We start from the raw sequence: 27,934 nt of genomic DNA on the forward strand, positions 1-27,934 counted from the left end.
GAGTAGTAATCCTCAGAACCTCAGGACATTGATTTTCCTATCAAGAATTCCATCATTTGATGTTTTCAATTATATGGATTTAACTTGTTTTTAGGCTACATTTTCCCATCTACTCAAGGCAGGCGTCTTCTTAACTGCTAGCTAGATTCCATGTCCTCTTTGCCTTTGTTCATAATATCTCCTCTCCTAGGGAGCAATCTTGCCCTGGTCTTACCCAGATTCTGCTATCCCTCAAGACTCTCCTGATATCCTGAAATTATAATGATCTAACACCTCCCTCATATCCTTTATCACTTATACCCTTATGACATGCTATTTTTTAAAATAGGGTATTATCAAAGACTCACAATATATAGTTTAAATCTCAGAAAAATACTGTCCCCCAGCCCTTTGAAAGCTTACGTTTCAAAGAAAGGTTCTGGAAAAGATGTTTCCAGAAAGAAGCATGGAAGAATGGAGAGAAAGTCTGAGATAATTGTGGTAGTGCTTTAGCTCTGAGAGTGAATGCAAAGTGAGGTGGGAGAAGTAAAGTAGCAATATTAGTAAAGAGCGAGAACAACAGTGGAGAGTGCCATCTTGTTTTCTAATTTTTAAGTCATTTTTTTTTTTTTAGAGATTTACTTATTTATTTGAGAGAAAGAGAGAGAGAGGAAGACAGTGTTGGGTGGGGGGAACAGAGAGAGAGAATCTCAAGCAAACTTCCTGCTGAGTGTGGAGCCCAAGGCAGGGCTCAATCTCAAAACCCTGAGATCATGACCTGTGCAGAAACCAAGAGTTTGATCCCTAATTGACTGAGTCACCCAGGGGCCCATAAGTCATTTTTAAGTTATGCTTGCTTTAGAGTTTTAGGATCTATTTAATAGACCATAATTAACTTAAATTTTAACAAATGAAACATTTATATTGGTGAATTGAAGCACTTCACCAACAGTATATTTGGCATGTTGACCAATTCAATTTCATGTTGTGGTTAGGATTTAGAGATGGTGTCAATGCACATTTATGAAGAACAATTTTCTTGTTTGTTTTAATCAAGTACAGAGGCATCAAAATAGAGAAATAAAATGTCAAAACTGGTAGGAAAAAAAAAAGAGTGGTAATGTATTAATGTAAGTGATGGTAAATTTGCAAAATACTGAAATTCTTGCTAAATTGTGAAATCAAAGAATAACATTCAATGGCAAGAGAACAGATGCCACCATATGAGAATATGCACATGATATAAGATGAGGAACACCCATTAAACTTAATTTTATTTCCAAATTTGGTATGAAACATCTCAAAATAGTTAAAAATCATTTTGAAAAATCTAAGAGCAATCTGGGAGAAAAATGCTTATAAAGCTTGCATTGATTTTAGATGATGTGCTGTGCGATATTCATTTATATTCTCTTTTGTTTCCTTCTAAAACTGAAAGGACAATATTTGCACTAACATGATAGCTGCCTAATTGTGGATTGTTGAACACAGGAGCCTTGTGCGTAGAGGTTAATATGGATTCATGTTCTTCCATAGCTTGTAAAATCACAGTGCAGATATAGATTTCTGTTTGATTGGTGGAAAAAGTGAGGCTTTTATGGTGACACAGAAAACCTCAAATCTTTCTACAATTCTGCTTTAATATGAGAAATCATCTTGAAAGATACTGACCTAAGCTAGAGCATTTCCTTTGTTGTAGGATAGTATTCTGGTCCCAGAAAACCCTTCCCTGAAGAAAGAATGCTGAACACTTAGTGCTATATCTGCCCCACAGTGAACTGAGTCTGGCACCCTGTAGCCAGACAGTAAATATGTAGTGAATGAGTGAGTCACCATTTATAATTATTTCAACATTTTTTCCTTGTCAAAAGTAGCCTTCTTGTTTTTAAAAATGTCTGTAGATAAAGTCCTAACACAACAAATAATTGTTATGAAGTGGTTTCCAAATCCTAACTTAAAACATTTTATTTCAGAACATACTTAATATGGCAATACAATAAGATGGATCAGTTTTGATTCTTTGGACTCCCGAGGTCTTCAGTTCATACTCAAATGTTTGAGTGCTTTGATTTATTATGGTTATGCTAATTAAAATAAAAATAAAAATTGTGGTGAACATTTATTGAGTGATTACCCACTATCAGATCCTTTGATAAGTGCATTACATCACTTATAAGTGCTTTTCTTTCTCTCTCTCTTTCTCTCTCTCTCTCTTTTTTTTTTTTTTGATAAGTGCTTTTCAAAAGTGAATGTTTCAGAACCCTATGGAGCACTTGTGTAGATTAAGTCACTGTATCTTTCTCAGAGTTACTTAGCTAGTAGTATGTTATGATCCAAATAATCTTAAGTCCGGAGTTACTTAGCTAGTAGTATGTTATGATCCAAATAATATTAAGTCCAAAATCTGGCTTTGGAGTCATTCAATTTTATATGGTATGCAATTAAATTTTATTTGGTTTATTGTTATAAATCCAACTAATATAGCCTTTTGAAAGAAGGTATCAGGTTATAAATTTATGATTTAGGGAAACTGAGCATGTTTGCTTGAGATGTTCTGAGCATCATAATACTTATTCTTTTAATCATCAGCCACACTGTCAGTTTTATTAGTCAAACTTTGATACTGACTGAACCTCAGAAGCATACTGATACACTGATACGTGTTTCACGTATCTTATGATACGTGAAGAGTAACATTTTCATAGTATTATATAATGTGATACCCTCCACCCTCAATCCATGTGTAGATGTGCTATATCTTAATGACTATTATTTCAAGTTTTAAATATTTGCTATTGCCCTTTTTTTCTATCAAGGGAAGATTTTGGACTTCTTGTAATTACTTCAAAATTCACTGTAGTTTTACATCAGTGACAATGAGCACATGTGTGGAAACTAAAAGAATTCATTGAAATTCATATTAAAATTACCCCCCAAAATGGCTCAAGTATATAATACATGCTTGATATATTTTACAAGAATTTTCACAGTAAATCGTTTTTTCATTATCCCCCACCCTCAGTGTGTGTGTGTGTGTGTGTGTGTGCGCGCGCACGCGCGCTCTCACAAGTATGTCTAGGAAAGAGAAGGAGAGGGAGAAGAGAAGAGGACAGTAGATAAAGGTAGGTAGTGGAACTGTTGTTCTAGTACCTGAGAATTTTATTAGTGTTATAAAAATTCAATAAAAAAGGTATCTTTAGATTTATTCTTAGGATATAACATCAATTTGATATAGAATAAAGTGAAATGGCATATTGACAATCACCTAGTATTTCTGTAGAGAAGATGTAATACACTTTAATGATTAAAACAAAAGAAAGAGTCTCTCTGTACTTTTAAGGAAAACATATCTTTTTAGTATAGATTTAATTTTTCTTAATATTCAGTTTAGAAGAATCACTGTATCTGATGAAGTAAGTATATTATTATTATGCAAGTTCTATGTGGGTCAAATTAAAATGAACTATATCTAATTTTTATATAATTCAAACCAGAATGAAGAACTTTGATAGCAGATTTGGTATGAATATTGCAGGTTCTAAGGGATTATTTCTTTAAAAATGTTGGCTAGAGTTAACAGAATAGTCAAATATATGCATTATATATATTTTATACATGTAAGATATATATATATATTACAGTAGAGTAAAATAAAAAATGGAAAGGTCAAGTCATATGTTCTGTGTGGAATATTTTCCTAGTTAAAATATAAATTTATGTTCTAAAAAAGGAAGGAAAGAAATGACTAGGCTTAGCCTCAATATAATAAAAGGATACCTACTTGTTATAAGTTCTTTTCATTGATAATAACTGTATTTTACAGTTTTTAGCTCTCTGTCTACAATTGGCTAAGTTTAAAAACATGGCATGTGAAATGAAACATGCTTAAGTAAGTGATGATTCATTTTTTTCTGTAATTTACTGTGCAAAGGTGTTAAAAATGTTTAGTAGAAGGCTTGAAGAATAATTTATGTAATAATTTCAATGCCATGTCCCCCACATTTGCTTTGATAGGTTACATGAATTACTTTATTAAATAGCTATTGTCAAAAAGTTAGACTACATGGTGCGTGCAATTAAAAACCGTATTGCTCTTCTATATATGCCTACGTGTAAGTGACCCCATGGGTCTCCCAAAGTGAGCCTTTAACGTTCCAGAATTTTTACTATGCATCTGTTGCTGGCATCTAGCCTCCCACCCACACAGGCTCAGTTTAACTAAATGAAGTTTATGCTAGTGCAATAAAGTATGTAAAGATGAAGTAATAACATGGGAAGACAGTTACCTTATTAGTGGGCTTGCTGAAAAAGCTTCATTAAAATGTATGCACATATGTGAAAGAAAACAGAGTGTGTATGAGTAGGAGAGCCTAGATAGTAATTTATCCAAATAGTATTTCTTACATATCTTTTTATGTTATATATTCCAGATGGGATTTATACAGCTCAATGAGGACTTCATATTTATTGAACCACTCAATGATACAATGGCCATAACGGGTCACCCACACCGTGTATATAGGCAGAAAAGGTCCATGGAGGAAAAAGTCACAGAGAAGTCAGCTCTTCACAGTCATTACTGTGGTATCATTTCAGGTAATGCCTTCTCCCAGAAGAGTTTAAAAAATATGCAATGTGAGATGAATACATTAATTTTTTTTTCTTCCTTTCTGTCTGTCCGTCTGCCTGCCTGTCTATCTGTCCATCTGTCTACTAGTTTTATACTTTCTCAGAGTGTGGAATCTCTTCTGGTTAATAACAAATATATTTATTTTAGACTTTCTTCTAGTCTTCTATGAAGTGCTACATTTTAATAGCATAAAAATGTGACTCCAGGAGGACTTCAGATATTAACATATAACATGCCCTGTATCTCTCTCAAGCTGTGAAGTGTTCCTTGCAGTATACTGTTCACCGCACTGGCATAGAAATGACATCAAGAGAATTCCTGATCTCCTGAAACCAAATACTGTGAACTCATGGCCTTATTTTAGTCCACCTCTTTGAGAACATCATAGATATCTCTTTTCTTTGACCAGATGCCTCTTCTATTTCTTTCTTCTTCTTTTTTTTCTTTTATTTGGCCCAAGTAAAAATCCTATTGGAGGTTAAAATTAACAGTGTGATAGGAAGAAGGGTAAAGATTTATTTCTTTGCATTTTATTTTCAGTATCAAAATACCTTAAATCTGGACGTTTCAGAAGCTCATAAACATTTCCAACCATCAAATCCTAGTGTGTTTGTTTGCCTGCCAGGTCTCTACCAAAATAAAATGGGGCTGACTGTTTTGTGTGCTTTCTTCCTTCCTTTGACAGAGATCTCTATGATAGCAAGAATGGTAAGGAAAATGAATGATTTCTATTACATAAATAGGACCTGAAAGTCATAGCCAACACTCAGGAAATAATTTTAAGTATCTCTAGGAAAAATTTTAAGATACCTAATCCAGACATCTCAGTGAATATTCACTGATAGAAACATTTCTAGTTAGAATCTGAGGAAATATGAATTTATTCAAGGATTTTTGTTAAGACATAAAAAGTTGACTTGCAGATTTAAAATTAGGTGTTAGTATAGTTAGTATAATTTGAAAAGTGGTTATGGTATTTGAGGCTAGTGTAGGTATGTGTCTTGTGACAGTTGGTTGCACTTGCAATGGCCATAGGATATTCACATCATCGCTTACTTAAGGGTGTTCTGGTTCAGAAAGAATTACAGTATATTTCTGTTTAAATATATCTATTGCAAATTAACCTGTGATTTCTTTTTTCTTCTGTGAAAGTTCATGGTATCAGTCTCTATGGGAAGCATCTTCAAAAGGAGTTAAGTGAATCTCTGTGGCACACTATTCACTGTACATGGTTTAGTCAATTTGAGTGAGACACATTCCTCTTCTCTTTTCTAAGAAGTAGAGGCACAAAGGCGATAAAATTGCTCAACAGAAGTCATAGCATTATGACCAAGCCAAAGAAAGTCTCTTGTGTTGAGAAATGATTGCAGCAACAACAACTTGGATTTAGTCCTTTTAAGGAAATTGTCTTATATGAGTTATACTAAAAATCTACGCTGTGCAACTTTCAAATCATAGTAAGTTCCAGCTGTTCTAATTACTCATGTCCAGGATGACACAAACCTGGCTTTGTGTGCCATAGTGCATAGAAGAAAGATTTCTAGAAAATTCTTAATTTTAATAGGTTTATAAGGCATAAATACACATTTTATATTTGGCAAACATTGCTCATAGAGTTTCTAAATTTTTTTTTAGGCATGACTGTTACATGTTAATTGATCGATTTGGGTCAGACACTTGTGTGCAAGGAGTATTAAGCTCTCATTTAGATGATTTACTGAGTTTACCTATTTTCAGACACTTTTTAAAGGCTTAGAATTTTAAAAAATGGTTTTGAGATTAGCATTATGTGAAATAAATGTTTGTACCTCTTAATCCCCTTCTCCTATTATACTCATCTCCCACACCCCTTTCCTCGGCAACCACCAGGGCATTCTCTATATTTATGAGTCTGTTTATAGTGGGGTTTTTTTGGTTGTTTTTTTGATGTTTTGTAGATTCCACATGTATGTGAAATCATATAGTATTTTTCTTTTTCTGACTTAACTTACCTTAGCATAATGCCCTCTAGGTTCATCTATGTTGTCATGAATTATAGCTGAATGAAAGTCCATTGACTATATATCACATCTTCTTTATCCATTCGTTTTTCTAGAGACACTTAGGTTGCTCCATATCTTGGCTATTGTAAATAATGCTACAGTAAACATAGGGATGGGTATATCTTTTCAAGTTTTCGCTTTCTTTGAGTAAATACCTAGCAGCAGAATTACCAGATGATGTGGTATTTCTATTTTTAATTTTTTGTACAACCTCCGTACTGTTTTTCTACTTTTGCACCTTAGTTTCTTTATTTGTACAGAAAGATGACCAGTCCCTCATGGGGACATAGAGCTAAATGGCAGCTCTTATTCTTAAGAGGCAACTAATGTCTTATTTTAGACAAACTAGTAAGTGAGTAATTATAGTGTAGTATGACAAGAACACTGGCAGACACAGCACACACAAGAAACCAGGCTTTGGATATCAAGGGGTTGAGCTGCGAAGATCAAGTAAAACTTATCCTGACTGCAGACTTACATCTCTTTGAAAAAGGGAAACAGAGTGTGTGGATTATGATAACAGACTTTGGAGTCTCTGCCTGTGTTCACAAACTTATGCTACCATTTTCTAGCTGTGTGACATTGGAAAATGTACTTTTTCTCTCTCAAAAGCTTCATTTACAGCAAAATGGAAATAGTGATACTCAAACCTCAGGGCTGTTCTCAGAATTAAATGAGATTGTGTGAAAATGAAAAACTTGTATGAAGTTTTTAGCACATGTTGTTAGGCAGGGAAGAATTGCAGGCAAAAGGAGCAATACATGCAAAAGTATAAAGGCAGGAGAAAGGTAGTCATGAACTAGATGATGAAGGGACTTCATTGTGTGTGCTATGGTAAAGACACATTGGTGACTACACATTTTCAAATTTCTTTGCTAACTGAAAGTGTATGGTATCAACTCTATTGTTTTTATACATACCTATGGGTAGAAAATGGTCTCAAGATTTGAGAGACAATGAAGCCGTCAGAGAAAGCAACTTAATAAATAGATTACTTCAAGATGCATGATTCGTACACAGTGATTAACCTGTATGATGGAATCAACCGTGAAGTTGAGATTCTTAAGAAACATTCTAGAATGTTCCATGTACTCTATTTACATATAACATGCAAATAAGGATGTAGCACACTGATAAACTGGAGCTAACACAGCTGTTGCTAGCTGGGGCAAAAAAGTAAACTTTTTTCTCTCTCTTACTTTGTCTATTCATCATTCTTGCTACAGTTCAAAAGCCCCTTACTTTATAATTCTCCTTTTGGTTTCTGCCCTTCTTATTTTTCTTGCATCTCCGTACCCTCCATGGGTATATCTTCATCCATACATACACCCCCTAAATGTAAGCATTTCCTAGGGTTTCATCCTTTTCTTTCTATTTCTTGCTCCACAGGCTTTCCTAAGGGTGATATAATCCAAATCCACAGGTTCAACTTCACTTATACATTGATTACTTCCAATCCCCACTTTAACCTTTCTCCTCTCAGGTGTTTAATCATTTGTACTCAGGTGTCTCTCAGATACTTTAGACTTAATACATCTAAAGCTGAGCTCATCATCTTCCTTCCCTCATTTCTCTCCTGATATCATCCACCATCTACCTAGTTACTCAAAAATAAAAAACTAAACAACCTCCCACCCCCACACAAACCAAAACAAATAAAAACAGCAACAAGCAAGAGTAATTCTAACCACCACCCTTTTCTTCCCCTACATTTGATTTGTTTTACTGTGATGATGTCTACTTCCTAATATTTTATCCATCTTCTCATCCTTTCTGTTCCTACCATTGCATGATTTTGACATACAAGGTCAGTGACATATTCATGTATGAGAGCTGCATATATATTTCCCCCTATAGTTTATTTGGTGTTGACCCTGCCAAGACAAGTCTTTTCATCTACTTGTAGGAATGCCTGCTACTAAATATTACGAGTGTCTATAACAATATACTAAGTGTAGGTAGGTTTGAGATTATGATTGAAGAAACTACAGAATTCATTCCTCATTGTCATAGACCTCAAGATACAGATAAAACCAATTTCCTATGTTGTCCTTCATCAAGGACTTTGGTTTTAATTACTAAATATGGATCCATAAAATGTACTTTTAACTCTTATGATCCTGTTGCAGACAGCTACTGTTTTTTTTTTTTTTTGTGGTACTTTTATTAACTTAGTTAACTGATTCTACTTGATATATTGGGTAGAACTTTGTTCATTAAGTAGGTTTTAGTCTGGATCACTGCTAGAAAGAAAATGAGAAAGCATAAATTATGAAGACATTTCAGGACAGTAAAATTTCCAGCAATGGTAGTGACCCATTTCACATTAGATCTCAGATATAACTCAGCTGGGCCTAGGAGTCAGTGATAGAAGGGAACAAGTAGTTCAAAAATTCAAGGTATAAATCCTGGCACCATGAAAAGAGGGGAAGAAAGGTGGAATAGATAGTATGCAAAGTAGAATGGAGTAGCCTTGAATTGAAATGACAAGCCAAGACCATAGTACCTGGAACAGGTGTCAAGGAAAGCAGTTTATTAGAAGCCACTATGATGGACTAGAACGATGAGAATACATACTTTGAAAATCAAAACAAAGTTAGAAACACCCAGGAAAACATGACTAATTGAACATACATGTTTACCTCGTGGAACTCTACTAAACACTTATGTTTAATTCTAGGGATACAATAATTAAAATTATTGTAAAGAATATAGTATAGATATCGGCTCACAGGTACAAGTTCGGGAAAAGAGGTGGTAGCAGTTTAATGACATCAGTAGAATTTTGGTAAATGACAAGGAGCAGAACAGATAATCACTGATTTAACAATGGATTGTGGAGATGGTTGCTGAATTATAGACATTTATTAGGACTAGTTGAATTGTACACTTCAATGGGTACATGTTTTCTCATGTACATTATATCAGTAAAGCTGTTAAAATAATAAATTCATTATTGAAATGCCACATGCATATAGGTACTACACACAAATGGTGTGTCCAGCTGCTGAATTTTTCCAAAATGAAGATTACCATATAGTTAACACTTAGATCACAATACAGTAATTATAGCACCAAAGATGTCCCTCTTATGCCCATTCCCAGGCACTAATATCTCTTCTTCCAAGATATTTACTACCCTGACTTCTAACATCACATCTTCCAAGTTTTTATGTGGCTGCTTTTGCTGAACATTTTATCTGCGAGGTTCACCCATGTTTTTGCACATTGTAGGTGTTGGTTTATTTTCCTTGCTGTAGAACGTTCCATTGTATGAATAGGCCAAAATTTCTTTATCCATTATACTATTGATGGTTATTTGAATTACTAAGAATAGTACTACTGTGAATAATTTGTACATGTGATTTGCATGCATTTCTGACGAGTATGTATTTTAGATCATTGATCATTCATTGGGTATGCTAGTGCTCAACTTTGGTAGTTACTGCTAGCCAGTCTTTCAAAGTTTATCCTAATTTAAACTCCCAGCCTGTATGTGTGTAGGAATTCCATTTGTCTCCACATTCTTGTCAACACTTAATATAATCATCTCTTTATTTTAGCCATTCTGAGGATTTTCATTAATTTAATTAATTGTGGTTTTAATTTGCATTTCCTTGAAGACTAATGAGACTGAGCACCTTCTCATATGCTAATTAGCCATTTGGATGTCTTTTTGTGTGTGTGAAATGGCTGTTCAAGTCTTTGGCTAATTTTTCAGTTGGGCTATCTGTTACTGATTTAGAATAGCTTTTAATTTCTTTATTATGTAAAAGTATTGTAACTGTCTTCTCCCACTTGGTGGCATGCTTTTCATTCTGATAGAGGCATGTTTTAATAAACAAATTTAACATTTTTATGTAGTTAAATGTATACATATGTTTATTTCTGGTCACTGCTTTTATTTGGCTATGTTTGAAGAAAATTTCCCTAAGGTTATAACTTCTGTGTGATCCTGATAGAAGGCAGAACCAAGTGTTTTGTAACCCATGCATAATGTTTTAGTAATTAAGGGCCTCTGCCTGAATTGAGATGTGTGAGGCAATCACTTAAGGTACTTTCTGCAAGTAGACCTTTATTTTGTCACTGATTTCAAAAAGAAAATTGTGATTTTCTTTAATTGGGGTATTTTATTTTATTTACTCTGTACTAGAAATTTTATTAATGCAATCTTATTATAAGACATCAACAACACTAGAAAGTAGGTGCTGTTATTGCTCACTTTACAGATGAGGAAACCAAGGCTGAGTGATCTTAGTTTCCCAAGTGGTTGAGCTAATAAATGGTAGAAGTCTGGTCTATTTGATTCCAAAGTCATACTGAAAAGCCAGATGCCCTCTTAGATTCCATGTGTGCAGGAAACTTGTTTTTGCTCACCTTTGTATCATCAGCATATTTTGGTATTTAATAAATGTTTTTTAAAATTATTGAGGAAATGGAAATTTTTTATTTACTTTGCCAATCTGGAGTCACATTGGAAAAATCCATTTCTCTATTGCAGATAAAGGAAGACCTAGATCTAAAAAAATAACAGAAAGTGGAAGAGGGAAACGATATTCATACAAATTACCTCAAGAATACAACATAGAGACTGTAGTGGTTGCAGACCCAGCAATGGTTTCCTATCATGGAGCAGATGCAGCCAGGAGATTCATTCTAACCATCTTAAATATGGTAGGCAAACTTTAAAGTGCGCTTGGAATTTTTTCAAGAAAACTCTAAGGAAGAAATGTGTGAGTATAATGACATTCTTTAAAAATTAACTCATTACTCTTCCTTTCTTTTATTGACATCAGTAAAAAAAATGCTTTGGATATGTCAAATTGTTCCTATCTCAAAAGAGATATCAAATAATAATTTACATTTTCTAGTAGAAGAAACCATCCTTATTGTTGATTTTGATGTGATAAAACTCTGTTATTCTTTTCTCTCTTTTTTTATGCCCTTCTTTTCATTCTCTTTTATAAAAGGCTTTTTGCTGAAATTAGAAATGTTATATTTTTTTGTATGCATGGCCCTACCCAAAGTATTATACATTATGAGATGGAAGAAAAGTAGAGATTGGTAATCCACTGAGCTCTTACATAGGTATGTAAAATTTGATGTCAGATATAATACTAGTTTATGAGTAAGACATCATGGCAGATAGCTAAATTTTTAAGTATCTGGATCACATGTAGCTAACCTCAGTTGACAATTTCTGGACTGCAAAAATCTAGTTTGTACCTAGCATCTTACATGTTTACCACCAAATGAATCCTTTGACTTAATTGCATACCCTGTTGATTAAACCTCCTGCCAGGCAGAATTAGGAGGTTGGAAGGAAGGAAGGAGATTCTTAGGGGAGAAGGAACATAAAAGCCAAAGGCAAATGTCCATTTCTGATTCCATTACCATATAAGGCAGGGTAGGAACCCATGATTCAAGGGTAAATATATGATGCTTCATGAAATCCCATTTTTACTCATTTAAAATTCCGTTTTTACTGTTTTTTGCTCATTTTTATGATTTGGCTTATTTGAGCAGTGAACAGATTTTCCCACACTTCAGTCATTTCTATGTTCAGCTTGCTCCAGAACACTCTACCAGCATTCTCTAACAGGGTAGACTGACATAGGCTGCCAGCTTCAGTTTCTTCTAAGTAGTTCTAGATCTGAAAGCAGGGGTTTGGTGTGTCAGTTTTACGTTCTATTACAAATTAAATAAATACTAACTTTTATAAAAAATCAGGGTACCACATAAAAATTCACCTTGCTTTCCAGCATTGCTACACACACCATGCTTTGGGAAAAACAGTTATAATGAGAATCTGATACCATTAATCAACAGTGGCCTGCAAGCTTGTCTTCCTGAGTAGCATTGAAGAGAAGAGCTTTGAAAACCTTTTTCCTTTTTGGCAGCTAGCTTGGGGAGAGAAAAAAAATACTCCAAGGAATGAATCGGGAAGTGGGATAAAGCAGGCTCAGTTTTCAGGACTATTTCTCAGAAGAAAGGAGGACACTGGCATTTTGTGGTCTTAAGAGAAAGTCTATGGTTTAGTTACTAAAATGCTTGTCTTCAGTATTGTGAAAGCTCAGCCTTCCCTCTGTATCTACTGAAATGCCAAGACAGTCAAGGCTGCGATGTGTATCTCAGAAGGCTAGATCTAAATTTCTTGGTATTTAAAATGAATTACCTAAGTTATTCTTGCCTACTAAGCTTAATTTTTAAATTACTTAAATGTTATAAATATTTCAACTAAACCGAGACTTCTCCCATGTCTGGGCTTTAAGAAAAATAAATATGGTTTTCAGTTTTATTATAGGATTTTTATTTTTATTTGTTTTTAGGTTTTTAACCTTTTCCAACACAAGAGTCTTGGTGTGCAGGTCAATCTTCGTGTGATAAAGCTTGTTCTGCTCCATGAAACTCCAGTAAGAAAGTCTTGAGTTTTTTGTTCAGTTAAGTGGGTGAGAAGTTGTGCTCAGGTACTTTTAAGTAAAGTGAATGTGAACTGAAAAATCCAGAAATAGCTACTAAGTCACTTAAACTATACATGAAACTGGCCTTTAGATTTGGTTAATACCTCAGTTTTATTCTAAAAATGGAATGTTCATAGTTTCCAAGGTTCCTGACAACAAAACCTTAACTTTCCAAAATGTAATTTTTAAAAGTGATTTTTAATGACAGTTTTATTTTCTTATTTAAACATGTGCTTTTGAAACCTTTTCTTATCTGTAATTTATATTAAATAGAATATTCTGTGGTACTGTTTTAGTATACTACTTAACTAGAACTTTGGAAAACATTTGGTCTTAAATTGTAGAAATAATTAAGTTATTTAAGTCTAAAAGTTCTGCATTCTTAATACACCTCTCTTCTTTTTCAGAATAGCATGGAACAGATTTTGTAGTTATTGTACCCTCACAAAGTTTCAAGATTTTTAGCTCAGGCTAAATTAATTCTGAATGTCTTCCAGGTTCTAATTAATGTTGTTATGGTCAGCAGTCTGCTTTAGTAATTCATGATGTCTCTGGAGTTTTTCAGTTTTTTGTATATCTGAGAATAATTTGCCTTAAAGTGAAATATCTTCTTTTGCAGGCAGATCTATATATTGGGCACCATGGAGAGAAAATGCTAGAGAGTTTTTGTAAGTGGCAGCATGAAGAATTTGGCAAAAAGAATGATATACATTTAGAGATGTCAACAAGCTGGGGAGAGGATATGACTTCAGTAGATGCAGCTATACTTATAACAAGGTAAATTTTCCAAAGCCAATTAAATGACATTCCTAATTCGATGGCTGTGCTGTTAATCGGATTAATTTCTTCAGAGAGTGTTTTTATTCCGGGTTTTGTGTTCCAAAAAACTTTTGGCATAATGATTTTTGTCATCTCCCTCAATTCATAATAACTGATTTTAAACAGGCACATTTTGGATGGCATATTGACAAAACTTTTGGCTAGTTAATTAAAAAAAAAAATTCTACTCTGTGTTTGATAGGAAGACATAGCCATTGATGATAAGTAAATTTTAGTGGAACTTCAAGATGTTGAAACTACTCTGTATGTTTTTCAGTCATCACCATATGAATAAAGCAGCCAGTATGTTAAACTCAGCAATGAATAAACTCTGGTACCATCTGAGAAAAAAATTTCAATTAAATCTCTAGCTAATTAATTTTTGGCTGCATTGTGAATGTCTGTACTACTAACAAACATTTGTGATGCAGCGTCAAGAGTAAGTATGAAAAGGTGAAATAATGGGCAACAATACACTCTATATGAGCACTCTATGTTAGTAATCATAAATTTCTTGCTTAGGACTATTAAAAGTGAATAGTAATTCATTATTCCCAGGCAGTTTAATTTTAGTATCAATAGTATTCACATTTCACATCATGAATACCAGTAACATCTAACCATGATTTTCTGTAGTGGATCTTTTGAATTCATGAGAGCTTCTTGTTGCTGAATTATATAAAAACGATTCTAGTTATAAATCATGAAGGTGAAAAAAATCTATTGCAAGAACACAGATGGGCTTTCACTCACTTCTAGCTATGTTGGTGTGCCTACTATTGGACTTATACAATAAGCAACTAATCAATGCTCTAATCCATTGGAGTATGAGCAGTGCAATTGTACAATCTCTGAAAGAAACGAAAATTTATTAAGTGAGTGCCACAGTCAACCCAAATTTCTGCCTGGGGACAGTTATTTGACTGATACTGCAAGTTGGAATCTACATAGAGCACCATGATCGATCATGCTGAGGGTAACAAAGATGAAGGTTTTCTGCAAGGAATGGTGCCAAGAAGTCCATGTGCAGATCATCTGGAAGTACTTTGCAGGCTGGTCTGAACATGTATAGATAGAAACTTTCCAAATGCATCAGAGTGCTACAGCTACAGAGTTTAGATTTTTAAAAGACACTAGGAGTTGAGAAGATTCAGGCCACAAGAGTGGAGCAACCTTTTTAATACCTTGGTATCACTCCTGGTATCTAGCTGGGAAAATGGAAACGTTGAGCTTTCATAGTAGGGAACTTGATCTAGGGAAATATCTACTCTTGACCTACCCTAACAAAGCCTGAAATCAGGCACCTCTATGTTATTTAGGGAAGATAGAATTTGGAGGTAGAATCCCACCAATTTATGAAAGTTTGGGAATTATCTTGAGCTTTAGATAGATCCTCCCTACTAAGGAATAAACTCAAACCTCACTAAGTGCAGAGTGACCAGCCAGTAATTGAACTGCCTTCTGAAACAAGAGTTAGCAGTCTTTAGAGGAAGATAACAGAATCCCGAATCTCCATAACATATCATCTACAATCTCTCAAATGTAATAAAAAATTAGCCAAGCAAAGAAACATGAAAATATGACCCATGGTCAAGGAAAAGTAGTCAATAGAAATTGACCATGAGATAGATATTGCATTTACTGATCAAGATATTGTAGTTGAATCTCAGCAGAAGAGAATGAGAATGGGTAAGAAAAATTATTTGAAGATGCAATGGCAGAAACTGTTTCCCAAACTGATGAAAAAAAGAACCTTTTGGACCTAGGTATATCATAGAAAATGAGAGAAAACCAAAGATACAGAAAATAAGTTTTGAATTCCCCTATTACACAGGGGAAACAGTGTTAAGATCGATGACTTCCTATCAGAAAAAAAATGAGTCCAAAAGACAGTAAATGGTACCACTAATGTATGGGGGAGAGGGAAACCCTATCAACAAAAATTCTCAATGAATTTTAAGATTTGAGAAAGAGAGAAACAGAAAGAGCTGATGGGGGAAAGGGAGAGAGAGAAGCTCAAGCAGACTCCTCACTAAGCATGGACCCTGATGAAGGGCTCCATCTCACCACCCTGAGATCATGACCTGGACTGAAATCAAGAGCCAGACACTTAACTGACTGAGCCACCCAAGTGCCCCTCTCAATGAATTCTTTAATATGTCTTCTTAATCTATGAAAATGTATGTACACACATGTACACAAAAAATATACAGCTAACATCATACTTAATGGTGAAAACCAAATGTTTTCCCATTAGAACTGGAAGCAAGGCAAGTATATCTACTCTTACACTTCTGTTCAGTTGTACTGAACAGATCAGAGCCTGTATAGTAAGATGGGAAAAAGAAAGGTATAAATATTGGGAAGAAAAAGTAAAAAAGTGTTTCTTTTCACAGATGATATACTTTGGTACAAAGAAGATTTTAAGAGATATAGTAGTAAAATTGCCAGAAGTTATAACTGGATTTTTCAAGGCCACAGAATATAAAGTCAATTTATAAAAACAATTTTATTTACATATAGTGGAAATGAACAGTTGGAAAAATTTTATAGTAACCTCCCAAACCATAAAGTATATGAAAATAATATAACAGAAAATGTGTAAAACTTCTAAAATGATACCTACATAAGCACTGCTGAGAGAAATTAAAGATCTAAATAAGGGTTTTTATTTACTGAAAGGCTTAATATTATCAAGATGTCCATCTTCCCCCCATTGTCTGAGACTAACTATAATCTCAATGAAAGTTTGATGCCAGCTTTTTTTTTTTTTAAGAAATTGACAAGCTGATTCCAACATGTATTTGGAAAAAGGACACACAAGAATCAAAACAATTTTGTAAAAGAAGAATACACTGGGTGGGCTTACATTATCTGATTTCAAAACTTGTTATATCTGGTAGTCAAAACAATGGGGTTTTGGCAGAAACTTAGTGGTACAGATGAATGAAATGAAATAAAGAATCTGGAAATATACATAGACATATGTGGTATTGACTCTCAAAAAAACCCCACCAGTATAATTGAGTGATGGGAAGATAGTTTACAATGAAATGGATCTACAACAACTGGAGACCCATGTGAAAAAAATGAATCTCAACCCTGCTTTACACCTTGTGTGATGGTAATTCATAATGCAACATCAAAAGCTATGTGAAAGGTACACCTATCAAACTCTTAGAAAAACAACGTCAACAACAACAATAAAAAAACCCAGAGAAAATCTATGTGACTTGGGGAGGATGATAATTTCTTAGATAGGATACAAGGAAAGCACTTATCAGAAATTCTTAAAAATAATCATTTGGACTTTTTCAAAATTTGGACCATCTTATGTCCAAAAGACATTGATATGAAAATGAAAAAGATAAGCCTTGGATTGGAGAAAATAGTGGCAATATATCTGTCTACCAAAGCATTTGTATCTGAAATGTAAGATATGTGTGTACATATATATAATATATAAACATATAAAACTTTAAAACCCAGTAAGAAAGATGTACAAATAGAAATGACCTGTGTTTGCTCAAATACTAGCTGATGATCTTGAATTGATTAAATGACCTCTCTGAGTCTCGTCGTCATTGACAAAATGAGGATGGTGGTACTGGTAAAGAATATAAGATATCTTGTGTTATATGGTAGATCTACCGTACAGTGAATTTGAATAATTTTACTGCAAACAAATAATTGTATAAGATCCTGTGTAGACTTTTAATCATGTGGAAGACCTACTATCAGAAAAATATTTATTGTTATATTACAAATGTTTTTATAATTTTGTCAGCTCATAGTTAAAATTCACTTTCCTTTTTTATAAAATTATAATTTTGTAACATTGTGTGTCAACTACACTCAGAAAAATTTTGAGAGAATTGTAATTTCATCCCACATTATCTTAATACATTTAAGAATCATTTGTTACTACTATACGTATGCTCTAGAACATTTTATTTTGTCTTATCTTACATTGCTAGGGAAAGCTAGTGACAAGAGAGGTAAGAATGGTTAGTTAAGAGTGTGGCTTTTAAAGCTTTATAACATAAGAAAAAAATATTGGATGTAACATTCTTTTTTCAGAGCTTTGAAGAGAAAAATGGTATTAGAAACAAGGAATACAATTAAAGTTACGGTATTGGTAGGGCAAGACAAAACTTGCATGTAGAGAGGATGATCCTAATATTATATATATTTTACATGTATATGGTTAAATACAATGTATTTAGTTATATGAATACATAGGAAATAAAACTAGAGAAATATACATTAAAATGTTAACTATTTTTTGAGTAATAAAAAACATCAAAAGGCAAAAAAACAATGTTAACTATAAGTAGTCCCAGATACTGGGGTTATAGGCTAGTGTTTTAACTTTATTATTTTATTTCTCAAATTTCTATAAAAAATATATACCATTTTAATGAGAAAAAAATAAGAGTAATCAAATTATGAATATCCTCTTTAGTCTCAGAAGCAATATTTTGAATACCTAACAACCATGAAAAGGAAGATAGATCTCGTCAGGTGAAAAGTATATAAAGCCCAATTGTGGTTAATGCATTCTGACATGGTTATTTCTAAGGTATCTTTTAGTTATGGATCAAAAAACCAAAGCTTCATTGTCTATACAGGATTTCTGCTCAAAACCCAATGCAGAAGGCTTTTTTGAGGGGTAAAATTTGCTATGGTTTTGCTAAGCCATTTCCTGTTTTATGGAAAAAAAAATCTTTGTACACCTCTTCAATCCTGAATCCTGTAGTAGAAATGTTGACTTTAATTTTTTGTATTCTGATAGCGAGGACTTAAAATAGGGTCTAATAGATAGCTTTTGACTTTGGGATTGCATTAGCAATAAATAGAAATAAAATGGAAAATAGAAAAATTTTTGGTTGAAAATAGGAAAAAACTATCAAGGGATATACTTTGATAATATTAAATATTGGTAGATGCTGACAAGTAAATCTCCCTTTACTTCTCCCCAGGAATTTTTATGAAGGATCCCTGTTTCCACATATCACTCCATATCCGTGCTGTAACAATGAAAATCAGCCCACCAGAGGGAATATGTTATTTCTAAGTGGCCTAGCACCATTTGATCAGTAAAGTCTAAATGAAAAGTTTGAATAGTTGAGGTGGAAGGATCCCCTTTTAATTAGTGTAAAAATAAAGATGATCAGATCTTTAGCTTCATGAGGAGGTTGTGAAAGATAAAATGAAAATTTAAATCTCCATGGATTCCATGGTCTCGTCCACATTTGACAAGCTAACCTCACACTGCCCAGTTTCTAGTATATTTTTTTCTTAGGTAATTTTTGAGGTTGTAGATTATGTGAGCACATTAGTAGGAAGGAATTTTAGATAGCTGTTAATTTTGGTTTCAAGTAAAATAAGTATTTTCATAAATCTAAACCTATCTGCCATAATATATTTGTTAAATTGTTCTGTGTGATACAGTGGATTTAACAGCTTAAAGCTGACCCAGTGTTTGTGGGATCATAGTAACAAAAACACAAAACATGTCCTCTCAACTGTCAACTATATGATTTCTCAGTATAATATTCATGTACTCCTTGAAATGATGGAGAAGACATAAATTTCTCCTGAAAATACTCTTAAATTTAGAGTTTAATTTGTTAATGGTAGTTTTGATTCTGATATTTACTGAAATGTTTTTGGTTTATGTGCAGTACTTTTGTAAGTTAGTTTTAAACTAATGCCATTGGCAAGTAAGAGAGAAAATTTAATAAGATACACAAATGGTAGAAATATATTAATTTGATACGACTCATAGAATAATTTCTGAATGAATCATTTATAGGTATATCCCAGGGCACTATAAAACTGCACAGTGAGACTTATTCTCGGATGCATCTTTATTCTTGGAAATTAAAGTCTACATTTCATTTTTTTAAGTATAAATCAGGACTTCAACAGAATTTATTGGACTTCTCGGTTGCCAGATTCTAGCAGTATCATTTCCATAAACTCACATTATGAAACTTTGTGATGCAGTCTTCAGGAGCACTGAGCCAACATGAGCCAGAGATGAGAGAATTTCAGTCCACATGATCACAGGGCTAGGTGGCAAACAAATAATTATCCTCCTCCCCCTACCCCCCCCAAAAAAAAACTTTTGAATATTATGAATCTAAGAATATATTATTTGGGCCCTTGTAAGAAGTTGACAGTGGAAGAATTGAAGAGTAAGAATTTTAATCTGATCTGCGGTTTTTAAATGCTCAGAATTTATTCTTCAGTAGTACTGAGAGGTACTTCCACTGCTTTTGGAGAAAAGACCTTGCAGTTTTTGAAATATTTGCTTTATTAATTTGTTTGCTGAGTAGAAATTGTGTGAGGGACTCTAAGTGCCCTTGAAAATAAGCAGTGCATTTGTCATAGTTTTATCATGTTGTTTGGTTACAGATGAAGTCCCTTGCTTCACATTATGTAAATCAAATAGTTATGTTGCAGCCTCATACATTATGATATGAGGTATTGTACATTTATAAAAAGAAAAAAATCCCTTTCCCTCTACATCTGAATATACTTTACACTCAGTGATTCTTGGCCCTATGGTGAAGATTTTGATTTTTATGTGATTCTTTAATTTTCTGCATTACCATATTATTCAGTATCATCTGTTGTGGGTGTTTCTCTCCCCATTTGTTTGCTGGCAAAGGCAATTGCAAAACATAACTATTCATTATTTAATACAATTCCCCAGGCTTCTTTCTCACTGATTGTGGGGCCCTTATCATGTTAAAGAAATGATTGTCCTCTTCTTTGTCTTCAGAGTAGAAGCCTTTCTCATTTAACTTTGTATTCTTTCCTTTTATCCACTGCTTGGCATATAAGAGGCACTTAATGAATCTAGCCACATCCATTTGTGTAGGCTGTGCACTACACAATGGTAAAAGGAACTTTTTACATTGTTGTGTATGTAAACATACCCCCAGAATTAAGTATGTAAACATACCCCCAGAATTAAGCACTTAATTTTAACTTAATTAAAAATTAAGTTTTTGTTTTTTTTTTTTCCACACATGTCTCTGTTTTATTATGGCAAAGGTGAAAACGCCACCTTCCCCACAACGGCAACCGGTAACATTTATCCCCAAAATAACTTGGTACAAAACAGGGCTGCTTCAGAATTAAAAAAAAAAAAAAAAAAAGAAAAAAAGGAAAAAAAAAAACCAAAACCTTTACATGTGTTTTTAAATCCTATCTTAAAACATAAAAGAAACAAATCCATCATTGGCTGCACAGCCCCCAGTCCACCGCCCCCTCCCGCCAGGGAGCACGGAGGAGACATCTGGGTCCTGCTCCACTTGAGGATCTGCTGATCTCTTTAGCTGGTATCCATTATCACACATCCTATAGAACCAGGCATGGTATCCCTGTGATGAATTTGATTTTTATATATTCTGATGCAGAAAAGGGCTAAATATATCTGGTCATTTACTAGTGACAGATGTCAGCAAACCTTTTCCATTCCTCTTCATCAGTAATTATACTCAGGCTCTGAATATCTTCCACCACCACAGGGATGTATTTTCCTGCATCATTTGTTGTTGGTTTTGAGCCAGAGACCATCTTTGTCCAAGTTGAGTACCAAAAGAGATGTCTCCCTGGCATTTTTTGGTAGATGGAGAAAATTCTATGTAGTACTTAGAGGAAGAATTGAGAAACTAGACATCAAGAAAAGACAGTGAAGAAAGAAACTCTTGGAATGTCAGCCACTTGGTTTGGATGATTTGGGGCTATTCATATTTTCTTGTATTACTTACTTTAGATCCTCTGGGAAAAAAATGGGTTTGGCTCATGATGGGGTAGGGAGGCAAATTCTGTGATTATTAGCTGGTGAAATATGATATATTTTTGAAGGTGGTTGCTCAGTGGAAAGATGCTGGGGGGTTAGGGAAGAGTTAGGGTCTGCTTCAGTGGCTGTCAAGCAATCATTTGGATTTTAAAAACTTTCAATTATAAACCTGGGAACAAGTGTTCCAATAAATGTTTTGTTTAGATGTACAAAATTTTCAGTTTTGTATCTTAAATATTGAAAAAGGTGCTGTTCACTGGTTTAACTTAGAAGCTTTGGATATGGTAGTTCAAGGGATTACTTTTAGTGGGATAAAATTTCAGTATGTTTTCCCTTATTTATTTAGAGTTGTCTTTCTAGTTTAGGCATGTATTTTCAGAAAGATCATTTAAAAAAAAAGGTATTAAGATACTCAGTGCTGATGGACAATCTGCCTGTTTGGTTCATGAAACTTTCTTTTTCTTTGCTATTTATTTTTTAATAATTAGCAAAAATTAACTAATTTTGCAACATTAATTTGGTTGAAACTGTAGATTTTTAAGGCATATGCAAGTAATACTGATAAGATTACATCTTATATATAAAAGATGTTCTATGTAGTGAAGATTAATGCATAAAGTGATAATAGCCAACTTTCAATTGATCCAGAAGGGATTAACTAGTTTTTTTCAGATTTATCAGAAAAAAAATAATAGCTTATTTGAGAAAAAAAACATTTAGAAATTTAAATTCGTGAAAACATGTTATGCTGTTCCTGTTGTTTGGAAATACACAGTTATCATTACATAGCACATTTTAACACTCCATTACGTGTATTGCATTTGGATATGACCCACTCCCTTGCAGTCAGATGAGAGGTTTCTACAGTAGCGCCTCTCTAGCAAAGATATCTCTGATATGCAACATAAAAGCAGAGGCAGGAGAAAGCATGGTTGCTAAAACAAACCCAAGTCAAATATTTAAGGGTGGAGTTAATTAACTGAGAAAAGGAAGAAAAAATGATAACGTGCAAAAGGGCCTCAGTTTCTGCCTTCCCTGAATCCTCCTGAAATATCAGAGAAATATTCTTAGCTAAGAGACCCACAGGAATAATAAAAGTTCAGATGATTCTTTGTGAAGAAATTCATGTGATAAACTAATATACTTGTACTATTTTTGTTATTTATAACTGCAGAATGGTAAACACTTGCCTAATGCTGAATGTGATTTAAATGTATTAAATTTTGGGCAGCCCGGGAGGCTTAGCAGTTTAGCGCTGCCTGCAGCCCAGGGCCTGATCCTGGAGACCCAGGATTGAGTCCCACATCAAGCTTCCTGCATGAAGCCTGCTTCTCCCTCTGCCTGTGTCTCTGCCTCTCTCTCTGTGTGTGTGTGTGTGTGTGTGTTGTGTGTCTCATGAATAAATAAATAAAATCTTAAAAATAATGATAAAAATAAATAAATAAATGTATTAAGTTTATATTAAGTCCATTTTGTGCCTCGTGTTGAAAATATATTATTTAACATTATGTTGAACTTTTCCCTTCTCTCCTTTGCTCTAGTAATCAAAGATTGATTCTATATCTGTTTTATAGAAATCATGTCTGTCAGATATTTTCCAAGAGGAATAGTAAAAAGTTATAATAATTCATTGTTAATATTAGCTTACATCATTCTGTAGTTCATGCATATCCATGACTGTCTACACAGACTTTTTCCTACTCCAACCTTCTGGAAAAGAAATGGCAATATTGTAGGGATCACTAATTTTTACAATAATTCATAATTAAAATAATCTCCACTTGTAGAAAGGTATCTCTGAAGAAAAATTTAAATATAATTTAAGGTTATTGCAAACATCTCATTGAGGCAGATGTACAGTCTTTTTAGTAGTTTGGTAAAAGAAGCTGTATGATACAAAGTGTAATAAAAGAATAAAGACCATATGGCTTGATTCTATGTACATAAGATCTGATGTTAACAATAGGTACATATTTTATTTTTTTATATTTAATTACTGTATGATAGATTACAAATTGTATTCACTTCATTTAGTTATGTGATAATCTGCCTAGATAATCATAAAGTGTTTTCATTATAGACATATTGGAATTGTAGAAAAACTATAATAAAAATCCTCTTACATGCACAGATAAGCAAAAACAAAACAAAACAAAACCCTGAAGAGCTTCTGAGATAAAGTGGGGGCTGCCCTGAGAGGAGTTGTTGGACCTAAGAATCTGAGTTCTTGGGTTTAACACATGAAGAAAAACTTTGAGGCTTTGCAAAGTGGGGAAGAGATGCTGAAATGATTGCATATAGCCAGAACCCTTAGATAACTATACCCTTGATAAAAGTTATATCCGGTAGAAGCTCAGCAAAAGAGCACAAGTTGTCAACAAGAAGCATTCTGGTTTCAGCCATGACCCTGGGTTAGGAAAAAACAGCTCCTCTGGGTATTCACCACCACAAATATGACTTCAGCGTTAAAACACTTGTTGTTGAAAGCATAGGCAAAACTACTCTGAGGGGGCCCTCCATTTATACCATAGAAGGCAACTTAAAATACAACTAAATGAGTTTACAAGATAATTTAAAAACACAAAATGACAGGATCTTCCATTGTAAGAGCCAGGAGATTTCCAGTAAAGAATAATTTAAAAAGCTAGGATTATTTTTTTAAAACATATTTACATGATTGAACATTCACACCAAAAAAAAGAAATATGAGAACAATATGTTTTTGGGGAAAAAGTTGATTTGAAAATTGAGGAAAATAAAATGCTTATAAAATAAATAGACTTAAAATCTCAATTTCTGAGTTGAAGAGTAGATTAGATGCAACTGAAGAGAGCACTGGTGGATTGGATGATAGATCTGAGGAATCTTGCCAGAAGGCTGCATAGAGTGTAAGAGATTGAATTATAAAAGAGTGCTTTAGAGTTACAGACATCAGAAAGAAGATCAGATATACACCTAAAGGAATTCTAGCACAATAGAGAGAATGTGAAAGGAATAGGCTAAATGGATAATGGTAAGAATTTGTATGTGTTCATAGGTTCTTCAAATTAGATTCCAAGTACCAAAGAAGAAAAAAAAAAAATCAGTACCTAGACACATCTAGGTGGGACTGCAGAACTACAAAGACATAAAAAAAAATTTAAATTAACCAAAAGCCATGTTATTTATTTCTCATTAAAAAATTAACCAGAAAACAAATGCATGAAAGAAGAGCAAGTTGATCACTGACTTGTAATCTATATTTATGAATGCTAGAAAAAAATGAAATAATATTTTTCATGTGCTAAGGGCCAGTAAAGTTAACCTAAAATTCTGTACTTGGCCACTATTCCATTATGAATAAATACATGGGAAACAATGTGTCTAACACCTTATTATTCATAGATCCTCACTGAAGGAGTTCCTGAAGGATGTACTTAAAGAATAATGAGCTCTCTAGAAAGTAAAGATCCAATATGTTACTGAGAAAATAAATTGCTAAATACATGGGCAAATCTAATAATGGTTTTGAAAATTTAAATTGAGATTTGAAAAATTGAGATAGGATTATAATGTCAGATAAAAATAACATAAAAGATTGAAGGGAGAGGTTGGATTAAAAGTGTTTGATGCTTTGTTTCTTTTTTTTCAGGAGGAGCCTGAAGATAATTTTTAACTTTAGACATTTCAAGTGAATGTGGTAGGCAGAATAATATCCCTGTTCTAATCTATAGACCCTGTGGCTATGTTATCTCACATGACAAAAGGGGCTTTGTGGATGGGATTATGTTTCAGATTTTGAGCTTGGGATATTTTCCTGGATTATCTAGGGGAGCCTAATGTAGTCACAGGTGATAGGGAAAAAGGGATGTAAGAGAGTTAGAGAAAGAGATGTGATGAGAGAAGCAGAGACAGGCCAAGTGATACCATTGCCAGCTTTGAAGATGAAAGGGAACTTGTGAGTCAAGAAATACAGGCAACCTCTAGAAGCTGGAAAGGCAAGGAAATGGATTCTCATGTAGAGCTTCCAGAAGGAACCCAACACTGCTGATACCTTGCTTTTAGCCTAGGCTTATGACTTATGACTCCAGACTTATGACTTTGAAACTGTAAAATACATTTAGGTTAACTGACCATATTTGTGGAATTTGTTATAACAGCAATAGGAAACAAATACAATGCAATTTAAATTGGAAGTAACCATAAATTAAACACAATCTAATGTTACTTTTCAAGCAGTGGCAAAAAAAAAAAAAAAAAAAAGAGAGTGAGAAAGAAAGAGAGAAAGGAAAATAAAACTAGATAGGAAGAAAAAAAAACTAGATAGGAAGGAAGAGAAAAACAAGGAAAGAACAAAAGTATAACTTGGAAAATAGAATTCAGAAATAATAGAAAAATCCAAATATATATATAATAAAATATTAAATTCACTTCCATATTATATGAATAGATTTTCATAATTTTAACCATACACTATTTATAAGAGACTTAGAGAAAATGAAATCGAAAATAGAACAAAGAAAAAAGATATACCAAGCAAATATCAATGTATTATTACTAGTATATTAGTATTTGTTAATATCAGACATAATATACTTTAACACAGAAAACTCTAAAATAAGGGTTTCTATATAATAGTAAAAACTAATTCAAAATTAATTATAAAAATTCAGAAAGGTAATTTAGTTTTATCATAAAGGAAAAATTAGCATAATCACAAGGAAACAACAAATGTATAACCAGAATGGAATTTTAACACATTTTTCAGTAACAGATTTAAAAATACAGAATTTGTCAATTTTATATCAGAGTTGGTTATATAGCTAGATCCAATGAATATGTATAGCTTTGCTCCAATTTGAGAATATACATTTTTTAAATTCCAAGATAGTTAACATACAGTGTTCCATTAATTTCAGATGTACAATGTAGTGATTCAACAAGTCTGTATCTTACTCACTGTTCACTGAACATCTACTCTTAATCCCCTTCCCTTTTTTCACCCATTTCCCCCACTCACCTACCTTCTGGCAACTACCAGAGGTGGTTCTCCGTATTTAAGTGTTGGGTTTTTGTTTATTTCTTTACATTTTAAATATGCATGGAGCATTAATAAAATGATGCACAGATATTAAGTCACAGATGCTGCTGATGAGCTAAGCAAAATGTGAATTGACACTAACCATTGTTATTATTAATATAGATGTCATTGGTGAAATTGACAGGACTGTTGCACTTAGTTTTTTCATTTTTCATTTAGAAATGGCATTCAGATGACTATAACAGAGAGAGGACTAAAAAAAAATATTTATTTTTCTCCCTCACATATACACAAAGACTAATTATTGTTTGTAATACTAAAAATTCTGTAGGATCTAAATATCTACTCATCAGGAAATTGTTTAACTTAGGGTACAGAAATAGTATCAAGAACAACAAAAGACAACAAAACCATCAACTTACTTTTGAAAGCTTATTGGCATCTGGCATTGTTTTAAAGATTTTTTCCTGTGTTAGCTTGTCCAACACATCCACTAAACTCACATTAAAATGTTTTATATATGGGGGGTGCCTAGGTGGCTCAGTCGGTTAAGCATCTGCATTCAGCTCAGGTCATGATCTCAGGATCCTGGGATTGAACCCCATTTTGGGCTCCTTGTTTAGCAGGGAATCTGCTTCCCCTCTGCTTCTGCCCTTCCCCTGCCTATGTGTGCATGCACGTGCTCTCTCTCTCTCTCTCTCAGTAATGAATAAGTAAATAAAGGCATGTATGTATGTATGTTTTATATGTGTTAAGTCACCTAACCTGCACTATAAACCTACATGGTAGATAGGTATCATTATTACTTCCTCTTTTTTTGTAGATGAGATGAAAGAGGTACAAGATTAAGTAAATTGCCTATGGTCACATAGCTAGTGAAAGGTAGATAACATTGTGCTTTCATATAGCTTGCCTCTTAGGCTCATAACTTCTTAAGGAATGTTCTTCAAGATACTGTATTCAATAGCAAATTGTAGAATATTCTTAGATACTACCTGTGTAAAAATACTAATTTCCTCCTGCCCTTTATAAAGTGATTACAATCAATCTTTTAAAAATTTTGCCAGTGTTACAATATGAAATATTTTTCTGTTTTAAACTGTGTTTTTTACATTTGAATCTTCTATCTGGAAATTATTTCAAGTGCCTGTGAAGCAGAAATCT

At 33.5% G+C, this 27,934-nt stretch overlaps 1 protein-coding gene and 1 long non-coding RNA gene across 2 annotated transcripts in view; one reads left to right on the forward strand and one right to left on the reverse strand.

Moving 5' to 3' along the window:
- The window catches only part of ADAMTS19 (ADAM metallopeptidase with thrombospondin type 1 motif 19), a 226,741-nt gene that overhangs the window by 41,753 nt on the left and 157,054 nt on the right, over positions 1–27,934 (forward strand). The window contains exons 3-6 of the mRNA XM_077911535.1: positions 4,410–4,575; positions 11,153–11,325; positions 12,981–13,064; positions 13,732–13,889. Of these exons, the coding sequence (XP_077767661.1) occupies positions 4,410–4,575; positions 11,153–11,325; positions 12,981–13,064; positions 13,732–13,889 (581 nt within the window). The remainder of the gene's footprint in view (positions 1–4,409; positions 4,576–11,152; positions 11,326–12,980; positions 13,065–13,731; positions 13,890–27,934) is intronic.
- The window catches only part of LOC144322048 (uncharacterized), a 34,012-nt gene that overhangs the window by 3,849 nt on the left and 2,229 nt on the right, over positions 1–27,934 (reverse strand). Inside the window, exon 2 of the long non-coding RNA XR_013387607.1 lies at positions 23,399–23,460. This is a non-coding gene — a long non-coding RNA (uncharacterized LOC144322048). The remainder of the gene's footprint in view (positions 1–23,398; positions 23,461–27,934) is intronic.

The sequence above is a fragment of the Canis aureus genome, chromosome 10, assembly GCF_053574225.1.
Source record: "Canis aureus isolate CA01 chromosome 10, VMU_Caureus_v.1.0, whole genome shotgun sequence".
NCBI lineage: Eukaryota > Metazoa > Chordata > Mammalia > Carnivora > Canidae > Canis > Canis aureus.